At 40.4% G+C, this 13623-nt stretch overlaps 1 protein-coding gene across 1 annotated transcript; it reads left to right on the top strand.

The window, feature by feature from the left end:
* The first annotated feature begins 6444 nt into the window (after window positions 1-6444).
* slc5a3b (solute carrier family 5 member 3b) lies at window positions 6445-13113 on the top strand. The gene is made up of 2 exons (XM_031758770.2): window positions 6445-6687; window positions 8734-13113. The coding sequence occupies exon 2, from the start codon at window positions 9018-9020 to the stop codon at window positions 11151-11153; it is 2136 nt and encodes a 711-aa protein (XP_031614630.1). The 5' UTR covers window positions 6445-6687; window positions 8734-9017; the 3' UTR covers window positions 11154-13113.
* Window positions 13114-13623: the final 510 nt, after the last annotated feature.

Below are 13623 nucleotides of genomic sequence, written 5' to 3'. Positions count from 1 at the left end.
TGAGTGATAAACATCTTATTTGCTTTGTACACACAGTTCATGCCAAGTCCTGAGAATTCGCCAGGCTATTTTTAACACAAAGATTTCTGAGGACGTTCAATTCACGATTCAATTCGATTCAATTCACAATTCCCCACGAGGGTCGTTTGGAAAGCTTCAGCAGTGTTTCTTGAAGCTCCTCCTCGTGGATTTTGAGTTCTGCATTTTGGGTCCTGCTTTAGCATTCACCCTGCATAGTATTCACATACATAGTATTTCCACCCCCATGCTTACTAGTTTTCATGATGCTACTATCAACAAGTGCTGTTCCTTCTTTCTCTAAACATATCTTTCATGACTCTCAAAGAGCTCAATTTGAACTTTATCTGTCAACAGCACTTGTTTCCAAAACGACTCTGGCTTATTATTGCTTTGAACGCTTCAGACACTGACTTTTGCGAGGAGGCCGCAGAGAAAGTTTCCTTTCCTCCTCGACATACATCCCCATTGTGCAGCCTTTGCCAGCCCTCCTGAACATTCCTGCATTGGCTTTGCAGTCACTTGGGTAACTTTGTGTTGCCTTTCTGCTCAGTAGGCTTGCAGTTGTTCTTAGTCCTCTGAATCTCGTGTGGATCCCCTTAACTGGTAACTATTATTGACAGTTAACTTCATTTTAGATATCTAGTCAAGCCTAGAAACACCCAATGTAGATGACTATTGCCATGAGGTTTAAAGAGAATTTAGCAGGCTCTGAAAGCATCACCAGCTGACTCCTATAGACATTTTTAACAGGCCTACCGAGTTAATGAGGTTTTGTGTGTCTTACAAGTTGAAGGTCCAAACTTTTGCATTTGTCACAAATAACTGAATTTAAAATTATGTTTAAATTAGAATTTGATTAAAGGTCTGGTGTAAGTTTGCTTGAATTTACAAATATGCACTCGGAAATGAGCAAATTGAGTATTTTGTGCACAAACCTTTAAATGCTCTTTAACTAATGAATTCATTAGTACTAATGCAGTGTGTGGAAACTTGAAGATCTCTGTTACTATGGACATAAATGCAGATGCATATTAAACTTCATAATGAATACTTTCTAAACTGCACTGTTTAGCCTTTGTAGTTCTGATGCTCTCCGAATTCTTTCAGGTTTCAAATTTGTGAGCCAAGTTAACTAATTTAAAAATAGTTTGGCCTCTGTACTCAACATGCTTTATGACAAAAACAGGGATACTATAGCTATGTTTCTACTCTAAACACAAAAGTTGTGCTACAGTATTTATGATCAGCCACACCAAAGTTGGACAAAGAGGATGGGAAAGATTTGATTTATTCTTCTTGTTAGTCTTCTGCCTCTCTTTTCTTTTTCCTCTCTGTTTCCTGCCCTCAGTCTGTTTCACTGATGACTGGTTTCTCATTAATACACTGTTAAAACCTCACATATATTGTGTAATTTCAGCTTAACTGATATTACATCTGCTATGGATGAACTTTCCTAAATGGCACATTTGGGATAGTTCTGTGCTTCCTGGCCTCAAGGTGGCTCCACAACTACACAATAGATTTAAATAGAATAGAATAGAACACAATAGACAACACAGAGTAGTACAAAATAGAACTTTATTGTTTTTTTTTGTTTTTGTTTTTTAAAGAAAAGGACAGTTTAGCAGCTCTTGGATTGCCAGCAAAAGAAAAAAAATCCAACAAAGTTAAATAAACTAAAACACAGCGAGGCCTGTAACATGATAGTAATAAATAGTACACCGTGTTGTCCTTCCAGGTACACCTGGCTGTCTTTGGGAGTCGACCAGTCTGAATATTTCTGAGGAAATGTTAGTCATTCTGATAGCAGACACGTCTCTGTGATCTTGATTAACTGAACTAACATTTTACACATGCAATCCTTCCACATACCACACCCAAGATACAGGTGCCTTCTGCAAAAGAGGTCTGTGGTCTGTCTTTCTTAGAATCTCTGAATCCAAAGAAAGATGTTATCATAAAAAAAACAAAAAACCATGAAAACAAACTTAGAAAGTACCAGCCTCAGTCAAATCAAATCAAATGACTTTTTATTGTCACATCACAGTGCTGAGTTCCTTACGATTACACTTTAACTCCTGAGTTAACATTTGTTATGACTTTGACCATGAATTTAAACAATACAGCAGCTGCTGAGACGAACAGCGTCAACCTTAGATGTAGGCACCTGCCAGGCGAAGGACTTTTCCTTGGATATTGTGTCCTACATTTCTCTTAATGTGCAGTGTTGGTACTAACAACAAATTCGAGTGACCTAGATTACACGAGACACCAGAGGTTTTCCCATAAATACATTTTTGGGTTAATAAAGAAAGTATTCACAGCCGTAACGATCCAGCACAATCTCCCAAAGTGCTTATTACTGGTGTGAACGTGAGTAATTCTGCACCCCATTTCTCCTTCTAACATTTCCTCTCTTTTGCTTGAACATTGAATGAGGTAGGGCACCAATGTGTGGATAGAATGAACGACAATGTTAACGCACTGCAGTGTGAGTCATATCAAACCAGTTAGGCGGGATAGTTTTTGTTTTTTTTAACAAGTTTTTAAAATGGCTGTTGCAAAATAGTGTACACATATACTTCTAACCTTCAGCACTAATCCAACAATACTAGGAAGTCAAACCTACAGTGCAGGAACAACCACCAAAAAACTGGGACTATAAAGTGTCTTACTACTCTCCATTTGTAATGCCTGTATTGTATAACAATATCTAGATGATTGCAATCTCATTTGGCTTTTAAATGTGGAAGGCTTGCAAAGTGAAGAGTGTATCTTTGTCTTTTGTTTCTGTGTGCGCAGATGTGCTGTTAAGTGCAATGAGCCTTTTCTGTGTTTGATCGATCTGCATGCTGACTTCAAACTCTGCATCAAGTCTTATTCAGAAAAAACAAAAGTGTCTTACTATTGCTAATAGGCTGAAGTTCCATCTAATAGATGGCAAAAATAACAAAATAGGACTTATTTGTAGTCTATTTATAGTCACTTCTATATTAATTTCACATTAATTGATCTCTATACTAGTTGCAGGTTTAAGAAAAATTGTAATCTATAATCGCATTGTCACTCTTTGTGATTTAAAATGCCACGACGAGAAGCACAAACGTTGTAAAACTGCCACTGATATAGAAGCTAAAAAAAGCATCACAATAAAAATGTAACTACTGTTCATATAACAGATGACCCATTACATTGCACACCTACTGTTCTTTGACCTGAAAATGTTTTGAAATATAGTGATTAAAACATGCACTTTAATGGGCAACTGACCAGGCTGTTATTTTAAGGTTCAGTACTCATCCTAAGCAATTAAACCACTTCAGGGCATAAAAGCCTGTTTATAAATAACCTCACAAGCAACAGGCCAGAACCAAAATTGTCTGTTTGTTTCTAATTCCTACTTTAATCCCCCCCCCCCCTACATTCGCAGCTGTTCAATCTAATTCCGATCAACACCACAGCTTTTATGACTGCGACGATGAAGCAGTACAGAACGGCCGGCGTACACTGGAAACTCAAAGAGCGTCTCTTCAGATCTCTTGGGAGAGGCTTGTAAAGGATTACTCACTCAACACATGACACTGAGTGGCATTATTTTGGCATAAATATAAAAAAAATCATATTGGTATTTCAAACAAAAATGTTTTGGGACACTTCTGAGGTGCTTTTCGTGGGAAAATTTAGATAAAACAATTCAAAACAATAGAAAATAAAGGACACTAAAAGTGAAGAGAGGAAAAGAAAATCCAATATGTAGGTCAAAGGTTAGAGAATTTTAAGATCAAAGTGCAGACACTTTCACTGCTCTCTGAATAGATTTTAATGTTTTGAGTGGGATGGATTAATGAAAAGGCTTATTTGAGTATATATACTTCCAAAAGTGTGTATTTATTGAAGTTCAAGCAGAGCATCAGCATCAGCTGCTCCTGGTGGTGTAATGGTGTGGGGGATATTTTCTTGGCACACTTTGGGTGCCAAAGTAACAACTAAGCCTCATTTAAACACCACAGCCTATTTGAGTATTGTGAGAATGTCCATCCCTTTATGACCACATTGTATTCATCTTCTCATGTCCCAGCAGGAAATCACACCATATCACAAAGGTCAAATCATCTCATACCAGTTTTCTTGAATATCAAAATGAATTGTCTGTACTCAAATAGCCTCCACAGTCACCAAATGCCAAACCAATGTGTTTCTAGCACCTTATAGAATCCATGCCATACAGAAAAAAGCAGTTCTGAAGCCAAAAAGGGGCTGAAGCCAGTACTGGCAAGGAGTACCTAATTAAGTAGTGGGTGGGTGTATTTATCCTACTATGTGATTTCCTCTAGGACATTATACAGATATGATGTAAAACGCAAATAATTTAGACAGGGATAAAAACAATAACAACAACAACAACAAAAATCATTCATTCATCCATACACATGTTAGTTTACTGCAGTAAAGTTTCCTACCTCTTCCTCATCTCTTCAATCAGTGATGCTTACTGGGTACAAAAACCATGAGGCAAATAAATTAATTTACTATTCGTCTCCCATATGACTTAAGACTGTAACTAAAGAAAAAAGGGGAAAAGGAGACCCTCTCTAAAATCAATTAAGCGCTCAGGTGATAGTCTGGTAGGGAATATAACTAGGTTTTACCAGCAAAATAAAAAAGCATAAAGTCCAAAATAGATTAAATTAAAAAAAACAAACAAAAACACACACACGCTCACAAAAGTCAACCAGCCTACTTCCTGGTGAAATCGAAACACACCGCTTCCATAGAGCAAGTGTCGCGCAACAAAAACGCAACCGAAACAAGCGCAATGCCTGCTGGGAAATGTAGTCTTTCGCGAAATGGAATTTTCCAACATATCTGCGCGAGATGAGTGAGTGGAAATTTACTCCGTTTCCCTCCCTCCACAGTGTGCAGAGCTGTGTCTGCCGCGCAGGATGTTTTCTTGAAACTCAACCAGTAGAATCATATTCTTATCTGTCTGCTGAGGCTGTTGATGGTTATTATCATGGTCAGTGCAATATGCCTGATTACAACAATATCTTTTGGTTTATTATTGTTATAATATTGTTATGCTCTACAACCTTCTGGTACATTCTTTATATTATTTGCTCAGTAGTAGTGCCAGCTGTTTTAACAGAACCCAAGCTGTGCGGTTGATTATAGTGAGTCTTTTACCTTGCATTGCAAGCCTATTCTAAAATAATCTACACTATGCAACACACACACACACACACGGTAAAATCTGTACTGAAAAACTGGAGCACGCAAATATTTGCAGGTGGTAACATTATTGCACACACCTACTTCACATGCACACACTATTTAGGGCCCACTCAACACAAGAGGTGCTGCTGCCTGATAAGAACAAGACACTTGCTTTTCTCCCAACTGGATGTAATGTTATTATGATTGTTTTTAGAGAACAAAGCTCATGTGGCTCAACTCTGTGTTGCAATGCGGTGATGGCACAACAGTCACTATAAATTAGGTGTTGATGATTGCTGGCGTTTTCTCTTGTTGCTCTACAATGACAACTATTTCCTCCTGATTGCAAGCCCTATGCTCTCCAACAAATAGCTCCGTCCGTGCCAGGTCACTTGGAAAATGAAAACATGTGTTGTTGCAACAGCAAAGCATGCATAACTTTATTCCTCTGATGGGCATTGTTGTTGGCATGCGGGCCAAAAATTCCTTTCTGGGGAGACTTCAGTAAAAAAAAAAAAAAGTCAGAAGACTGATTTAACCATTATTAAAATGAGCATTAATTGGCTGTTTCTGGACTTTTCCAGATTACCAAGGCCACTAGCAATCTCATTAGGAGCTACACTTCAGTGACCAGGCAATGAATGGGTTTCGAGCAGTTTCCCCGATTGGCAGCAGCTCGGAGACCTTCCAGGTGTGTTATTTCAGGTTAAGCAGCCACCTTGGTATCTAATTACGGGTACATATAAGATTATGGAAGATTTGGCAAGCTTAGGGATACTTTGTCTGATCAGCAGTGGAAAGTTACTAAACATTTAGACAACTTTACCCAGTTAGACAAACCAGTAAATACTAACATCTATTCTTCATTTTCACGTTTAAGTAAACCTTGCTTAAACACTTTGTAATTTTCACGAGTTCGTAAAAATGCATATGCCTAACCTACTTATTTTGTTTAAGGACAGGCAAATGATCTTCCTCATTCAAAGCACGCTGAGGAAAAAGGTGGGCGTGACCCGCGGACTCTTCAGTTCCCATTGAATCGCTCAGTGCGCACCTGCCTATCTTCCTAAGCTTACATAAACAGACAGGTGACCAGGAGAACCAGTAGCCTAGTGATAATAAGCCGGAGCAATTTCTAGTAGGCGGTATTTTGCGCCGTGTAACACGTCACGGGTCTGCTACACGTGTGGGGCGTGGAATCGAGCGGATGCCTATAAGGAGCGGGGGCAGCATTGTTTGACAGGCATCACAGCTCTCTGTGAAAGTCGGAAGAGACACGCCGGCAGTTAATGTGAAGTCCACAACCTGGAGAGGAGAGCTACGTGAGCCGAGGACGCTGCGAGCCTTCAGTACGAAGACGCTTCTCCACACACATCTCCGCCTATGGGGCGTGGAGAGAGACGGTTGTGCATCTCTTTGCTTTTGGCGCGTTCGCGAACACTAGCGATCCAGGTACATGTGTAGCGACTTGTTTTGACTTTTTTTTTGTCAGCGGAACCGGTGAGTGTGTGTGTGGAGGCTGAGCTTTTCTCAATAAACCAAAATATCCGAGCACGTGCCAGCGGGAAGTCCATTGAGGCTGCTTTTATTCAAAGCTACGCCAGGTCTCATTCAATGGGTTGCCAACTGACTGTTGAGCCACCAGACTCCTGTTTTACAGCTGACGTCAGGCAGGGGGAAATGACGGGTGTTTTAAAGGGTAAAAAGTGTGAAGGAGTACGCGTAAGAGCCGTACGAGTGTGTTTGGAAACGCGTCCCGCATCTCGAGGATGGCTAATGATGACGACTGCTATCTCCTGGAAGATGCGCAGTTTTTGCAGGCGGATGAATGAGTGACTGTTCTAGAATTTTCCCTCCACCACTTAGGTGCAGTCGGGACTACATGCCTGACCGTGGTAGACTGGTGTCGCCCTCCTCTCTGTATTCACAAAGGCACTCTCAGGCTGTCAGGCACATCTGGCCATTAATTAAAGCAGCATTGTTCTGTACACTTAACTATCCATTATACCACAGCTCTCCACGATGGCGTCAGTCGGCCTTTGCTCCAAAGCCCTTTATCTCTTACTGTGTTATTAGACATTTAAAGCAGAGGTGGCACATTTAGTGTCTCCCTGTAGGCTGCTGTGACCGCTGGCAGAGAGCGACATCCATCTGAAATCCGGCTGCGCAAAGTAAGCTACTCAGCATAAGTTTAGTCCTTAACGACTCCTTAAATAAATTGCAGCTTCTGTTTATCCTCAGGGTTTATAAATTTTTATTGTAATTCATATTCCCAATGTGGTACTGGCACATGCCAGGGCACGTTTGTCTTGGCGTGCTTCTCTGCTGTCAAGTAACTGCTATGCACTTGCACACTAGACCTTCTTAGAGAGAAACTGTAACTACACAGATTTATTAATGTGTTATGCATGTGCTAAAGTCTGCCCAGTGGCATTATTTAACCCCATGATGTCAGTATTTGGGAGCATGCTGAGCAAGTCCCCATCCTGGCATACCGGGGTGACGGTGATCGAACTTGACTCTTGCATTAAAAAATGATATTGCAAATACAATTCTATTTGTCTGCTGAATGAATGCTATATTTCAGAGTCAGAGTCTCATGGGCAGTTTGTGGTGAACACATGGAGCGCAGGCCTTGATGATGAGATGGTAAAATGAAAACAAAGGCTTCTTTTACAGAGAGGGATGGTTATGCATAAAGCATGGTTGTGAAGTCCGATGCGTGGGGCTATTTTCTCCCATGCATGGCAAGCTGAAACCTCAGGAGGGGCCTGGCAGCCAAGTGTGTGTTTGTATGTTTGTGTGTGTGTGTGTGTATGAGACTGACACAAAACAGATGTGCTCTGACATCCCCATGCATATTACTTTTTGCTGACACAAGAATTTTATTTTAATCCATCCGTCTTGTAATCTTGTGTTCCTGCAGAATTTGGAATATTTAGCATATGCAGAATGCAGTTAGCTATAAACTTTTAGTGGCTCAACTTTTGGTGCAGTTAAATGTCCTTCTAATTTCAGGAGTGGAATATGGCAATGCTAGTTTAACAGATTCAGGTGTGTGTCCATAAAAGCAGACATTGTGAATCGGTCCTTGTTTTGTGTGTTAATGGTACAGAAGTCAAACTGCACATTTGGTAGCGGCGCAGCGGCATGGTCTTTGCTACATTTCATGATGTCTTACATAATGCTTCTTTGAAGGTTTTATAGTTGTGCGGCTTGAGTCCTTTTGTGTTTAAACAGATTAACGAGGAAAGTCATAGGAAGTCTAATCCCACTGGAAAAATACTAGAATTGCAAAGCTGGAAATGAGCAATAATATATTGAGCTTCATGTAGTTTACTGAGCGTATTTTCATATATTTTCTTTTATTAGTGATTTTTGATAATTTTATTTTTGTTGTCAAACGCAACACATTTCTGTAAAATTTCATTTATTTTTTGTCCCCGCTACACTTTAAATCAAACCTCTAATGTGGTGTTTTTCTTTGCTGTCTTGCAGGAATTTTAACTCTTGGCTTTTCTAGACCAGAGACGTGCAGCATCCTCCGCTTAAAAACTAGAACGACCTCAGTGCCGGTGGATAACCCCATCCAAGTAGTGTATTTGACCAGACAGTGGATCTTAACAACTTCCATCCAGACAGCAAACCAAAGCACAACATTTCCATTCCCTTTTTTTTTTTTTAAACAAGTGCAAAATAGCTATATTTCCATTTTTCTTTATTTTCTTTTGTTTTTTGAAAGTTTCCTGTAATACATTTTTTTTTAACATAATCTCTAAAAGATGGCTGGTGGAATGGAAGCAGCAGACATAGCTGTGGTGGCACTGTATTTCGTCCTGGTGCTAGCCATCGGGTTTCTTGCCATGTGGAAAGCCAATCGCAGCACTGTGAGTGGCTACTTCCTGGCTGGACGCTCCATGACATGGATTGTGATAGGTGCCTCACTGTTTGTTAGCAACATTGGTAGTGAACATTTCATTGGCCTGGCTGGGTCAGGAGCAGCAAGTGGCTATGCTGTAGGAGCGTGGGAATTTAATGCACTTCTACTTCTGCAGCTGCTTGGCTGGGTGTTTATCCCTGTGTATATCCACTCGGGAGTCTACACCATGCCAGAGTACCTATCAAAACGCTATGGTGGCAAACGACTGAAGGTTTACTTTGCTTTCTTGTCTGTGCTGCTTTACATTTTTACCAAACTGTCTGTGGACTTGTATGCTGGAGCTCTCTTTATTCAGGAGTCCCTTGGATGGAATCTCTATTTATCTATTGTTCTGCTTATCAGTATGACTGCTCTGCTCACTGTCACTGGTGGATTGGTGGCAGTGCTCTACACCGACGCCCTTCAGGCAGTGTTGATGATCAGTGGAGCCCTTACCTTAACCATCATGAGCCTGATCAAAGTCGGTGGGCTAGAGGGTGTCAGAACTAAGTACATGCAGGCAGTTCCTAATGTTACCGCTATACTAGCCACTGGAAACTACACATACTCGCCTTCATGTCGCATTGACCCTAAACCAAACTCGCTGCGCATCCTTCGAGGTCCCCTGGATGAAGACATTCCTTGGCCAGGTTTTATTTTTGGCCAGACGCCTGCCTCTATTTGGTACTGGTGTGCAGACCAGGTCATTGTCCAGAGAGTACTGGCAGCAAAAAACATTGCTCATGCAAAGGGCTCAACACTCATGGCTGGATTTCTCAAAATCCTGCCCATGTTTCTAATAGTCATTCCAGGAATGATATCCCGCATCTTGTTTGCAGATGAGATTGCCTGCATCGGGCCGGAACACTGCATGGCTGTTTGTGGTTCCCAAGCTGGCTGCTCAAACATTGCCTACCCGCGTCTGGTCATGGCGGTGATGCCCGTGGGACTCAGGGGTCTTATGATGGCAGTCATGATAGCTGCCCTGATGAGTGACCTTGACTCGATCTTCAACAGCGCAAGCACCATCTTCACCTTGGACATCTACCAGACCTTTCGGACGAAGGCATGCCAACGCGAACTGTTGACTGTGGGCCGCGTGTTTGTTGTGGTCATGGTGGTCATCAGTATTGCCTGGGTGCCTGTCATTATTGAGATGCAAGGTGGACAGACATACCTCTACATCCAGGAAGTTGCTGGCTACCTCACTCCACCAATTGCTGTCCTTTTCCTTCTAGGTGTATTCTGGAAGCGATGTAATGAGAGAGGTGCATTCTGGGGAGGCATGACGGGTTTTACCCTAGGTACCATACGACTGATCCTGGCATTTATTTACCGCCAGCCTCGCTGTGACCAGCCAGATAACAGGCCTGCCTTCGTTGTTCGAATTCACTACATGTATTTTGCTGCTGGGCTGTTCTGGATTTCAGGGTTGGTGGCAATTGTGGTCAGTCTCTGTACTTCTCCACCAGATAAGGAGCAGGTTCGCACCACCACCCTCTGGGGGCTCTACAGCATTGAAATGACTCCCCCTAAGAACAGAGAGGAAACGTACCGGCTGACTGAGAAGAACCACTGTAATGGTGACACAAGCCTGCGTAAAGAGCTGCCCCCAGACGTTAAAAAAGAGAGGTGCGTGGACGGGATGGATATCAAACTTCTGGTCCCTTCCACAGACCATGACCCAGCAACGCCAAGTACAGAAACTTCCCCTGCCACCACTCCTGGAGCCCAGATTGGTAACAGAAATATGGAGACTATCAGAGCAGAGGAAGGCTGCCGCAGTGTTGCAGAGACGAGCAGGTGCATGCGTTTGCTGGACTGTGTTTGCGGCTATAAGGGAGAATCGCAGAGCGCTCAGCAAACAGGGGCGAAGGAGGACGCAAGAGCCATCGCAGAGATGCTGTACGAGCCACCTCGAGTCAAACTTCTCCTCAACCTGGGCTTGGTCTCAGTCTGCTCTGTGGGCATCTTCATGTTTGTTTATTTTTCACTGTAGTCACACCCTACACTGAAGTAACAGGGACCGAGTGGGGTGGGAGGTGTTTGGGGCTTTTAGAAAGAGTTGAATTTTCAGAGATTTATGAAGCTCTGTCTGTAATATTTACAGTTGTATTTTGTAGCTCTCTAACAGGGATCTAAGCTTAGTGTAATCATTTTTTTTAAATGATGAAAGCTTCTCCACATTTAAAAAAAACAAACAAAACAAAACAAAAAACTATGACTTCTCTATGACTCTGAATCTTATTTGACACTAGCGTGTCCATTTTGTACAGCGCTTATTGTTAATCCTGCATTCAAAATATCTACTGGGATTTTTAGAATTGTTGTACTCTAAGTGAATTCAATATTTGCCTTATTTGACATATGCACTTGTCTTTTTTTGTATTGTGAAAATAAATGTATTCTGTGATTTTTAAGCTTTTTATTTTACTCTTGTTCTCAGTGACTGTAGGATTAGTTGCTGGTGTAGCATACATATATCGGATATTAACAAATATCCGTTTATTTTTAATTTTTTTTTCTTTTTATTTGTTTGGTTGAGGGGCCATTATGAACTTTGGAAAAACAAAAAAGAGTTAATGCTGCGAAGCATTGCATTCGCTCTGGTATTGCATATTACCATTATATTTATTGTGATTATTATATCTGTTTGATTTAGCCTACTGAAGGTGTTGCATCTAAATTTAGTGAAACTTACAGTTAATATTTAATGTTTTTAATATATACATCTTTTGCAGTAGAGCGAGAAAAGAGAGAGGAGAAAGAAGCACAAGACTAATAATGTTATTATCGCTACTATCATTTCCCCTTGCAATGAATAACGTAATGTAAATGGTACATTTGAATTGGCTGTTTACTATGTTGTCACTGATGACCTAAATCGGGGCATAACTGGAGCTGTCCTGCTATTTTTATTTTACTACATTTCCTAGTAGTGTGTTTTCTTTTTTGTTTTCATTATTTTCATTGTTAATTTTTATCTTTCTGTGACTGTATTGTGTTGAAAGTTCGTGCACTAATATTGTAACAAAAAGTCACAAGTACCAACAGTCATGAGTTTATCAGATTGTGTTTTATGCAAATTTCATTTTGTGTTCTACATTACTGAAATGTGTCTCTATTGTATTATGTCCACATTGTGTACAATATACTTCAGGGCTCACTGCATCACCTACAATGTACATTTCTTCTATAGCAGGCTATCTGTTGTGTATCTACTGTGTGTTAATGTATTTCTAGTGCACTGCAGTGCTGAAATGTCATTTAATCTTGTTTGAAGTGCATCTTTTATGAACCTGCTACCGAATGTGTCTTAGTGTGCAATGTTAAAGTGACAAAACATCGACGAACACAGACTTTAAGTTTTTTACATACTGAAAGTTTGTGCAGTAAATACCACATTTCTTTTTTTTTGTTTGTTTTTTGTTTGTTGTTGTTTAAAGCCATTTTCAGGATTTTGTTTTTCTGTTATGTAGACTGTTTTAGTTAGCATTAGCATATAATGCTTAGCAAATGACATTTCAGACATTTGTTGACAAAGTAGCACTTTACTGGACGAGCTTACTCGTGACTTTATTGAGAGTAATTCAGCCAGGGTGCTTGAAATCATTGACCTTCTAGATTGTGGTCATTATTCCCACAGTGTAACGTGTTCACGCATCAACACCTCATCCCCAGAAAACAAAAATAAACGAAAAGTACTGTGTTTGTATGTATTTTTGACACCAATGTTGAATGACCTCAGTCCAAAACGTCAGTTTTATAATGTGATAGGCCAATCCTTATCAGTGTCAGGTGTGAATGATGCATAACATGGAGGATGGTTAAAAGACGATTGCTGTATGAGTATGGGGAAAAGCTTTAAAACCCTTTCTTTCTTTCTGAAAGACTATACATTGTTATTTTTATGGATTTTATTTTTAGAGATTGAAAATAAAGTTTTCGTGGAGACTAAAGCCAAATGTGTTTTCCTTCTTCATAGTCAGAGAAATGAAATGAGAATGAAAGAGTAATGAAGTCACCATAAAGTCATTTCTGGACAATAATAGCATTAAGTTGAAGTATGCGGCAAACGATTTGTTTGCTGGTGGTGTTTGCTGTTATTGCAGCACCATGGGCACATTTTGTTGCAGTGTAATTATCTGCTGGTTCCAAGATATAAGAGTAGGCATCTGTTTAAAAAACAGACAAACTGCTAAATGGTTTTAATTCAGATTAGATTAATTATGGAGAGTGCAATTCCTCTCTTGTGGTTCTGTTGGTACTGACTCTCATTATAACTTCTGAATAACTGCATTGTGTCTAAATGGCATTTTGCAACTTGCTGTGATTGAGATGTTGTTTTCAGAACTGCTGAAGAGATGAAGGATTCCACGTTGGATTTCTATAGTAGCAAAATTTCCATCCCATGTGTGTGCAGTGTTTATATATGGGGCTTTTACTTATTGTTGACCAGGATTATATAA

The sequence above is a fragment of the Oreochromis aureus genome, linkage group 16 (assembly GCF_013358895.1).
Source record: "Oreochromis aureus strain Israel breed Guangdong linkage group 16, ZZ_aureus, whole genome shotgun sequence".
In the NCBI taxonomy this organism is placed as follows: Eukaryota; Metazoa; Chordata; class Actinopteri; order Cichliformes; family Cichlidae; genus Oreochromis; species Oreochromis aureus.
This window is presented reverse-complemented; position numbering and strand designations above follow the sequence as displayed.

Excerpts from the sequence above, each read along its gene's own strand:
- slc5a3b (XM_031758770.2), top strand. The coding sequence starts at position 9,018 with ATGGCTGGTGGAATGGAAGCAGCAGACATAGCTGTGGTGGCACTGTAT.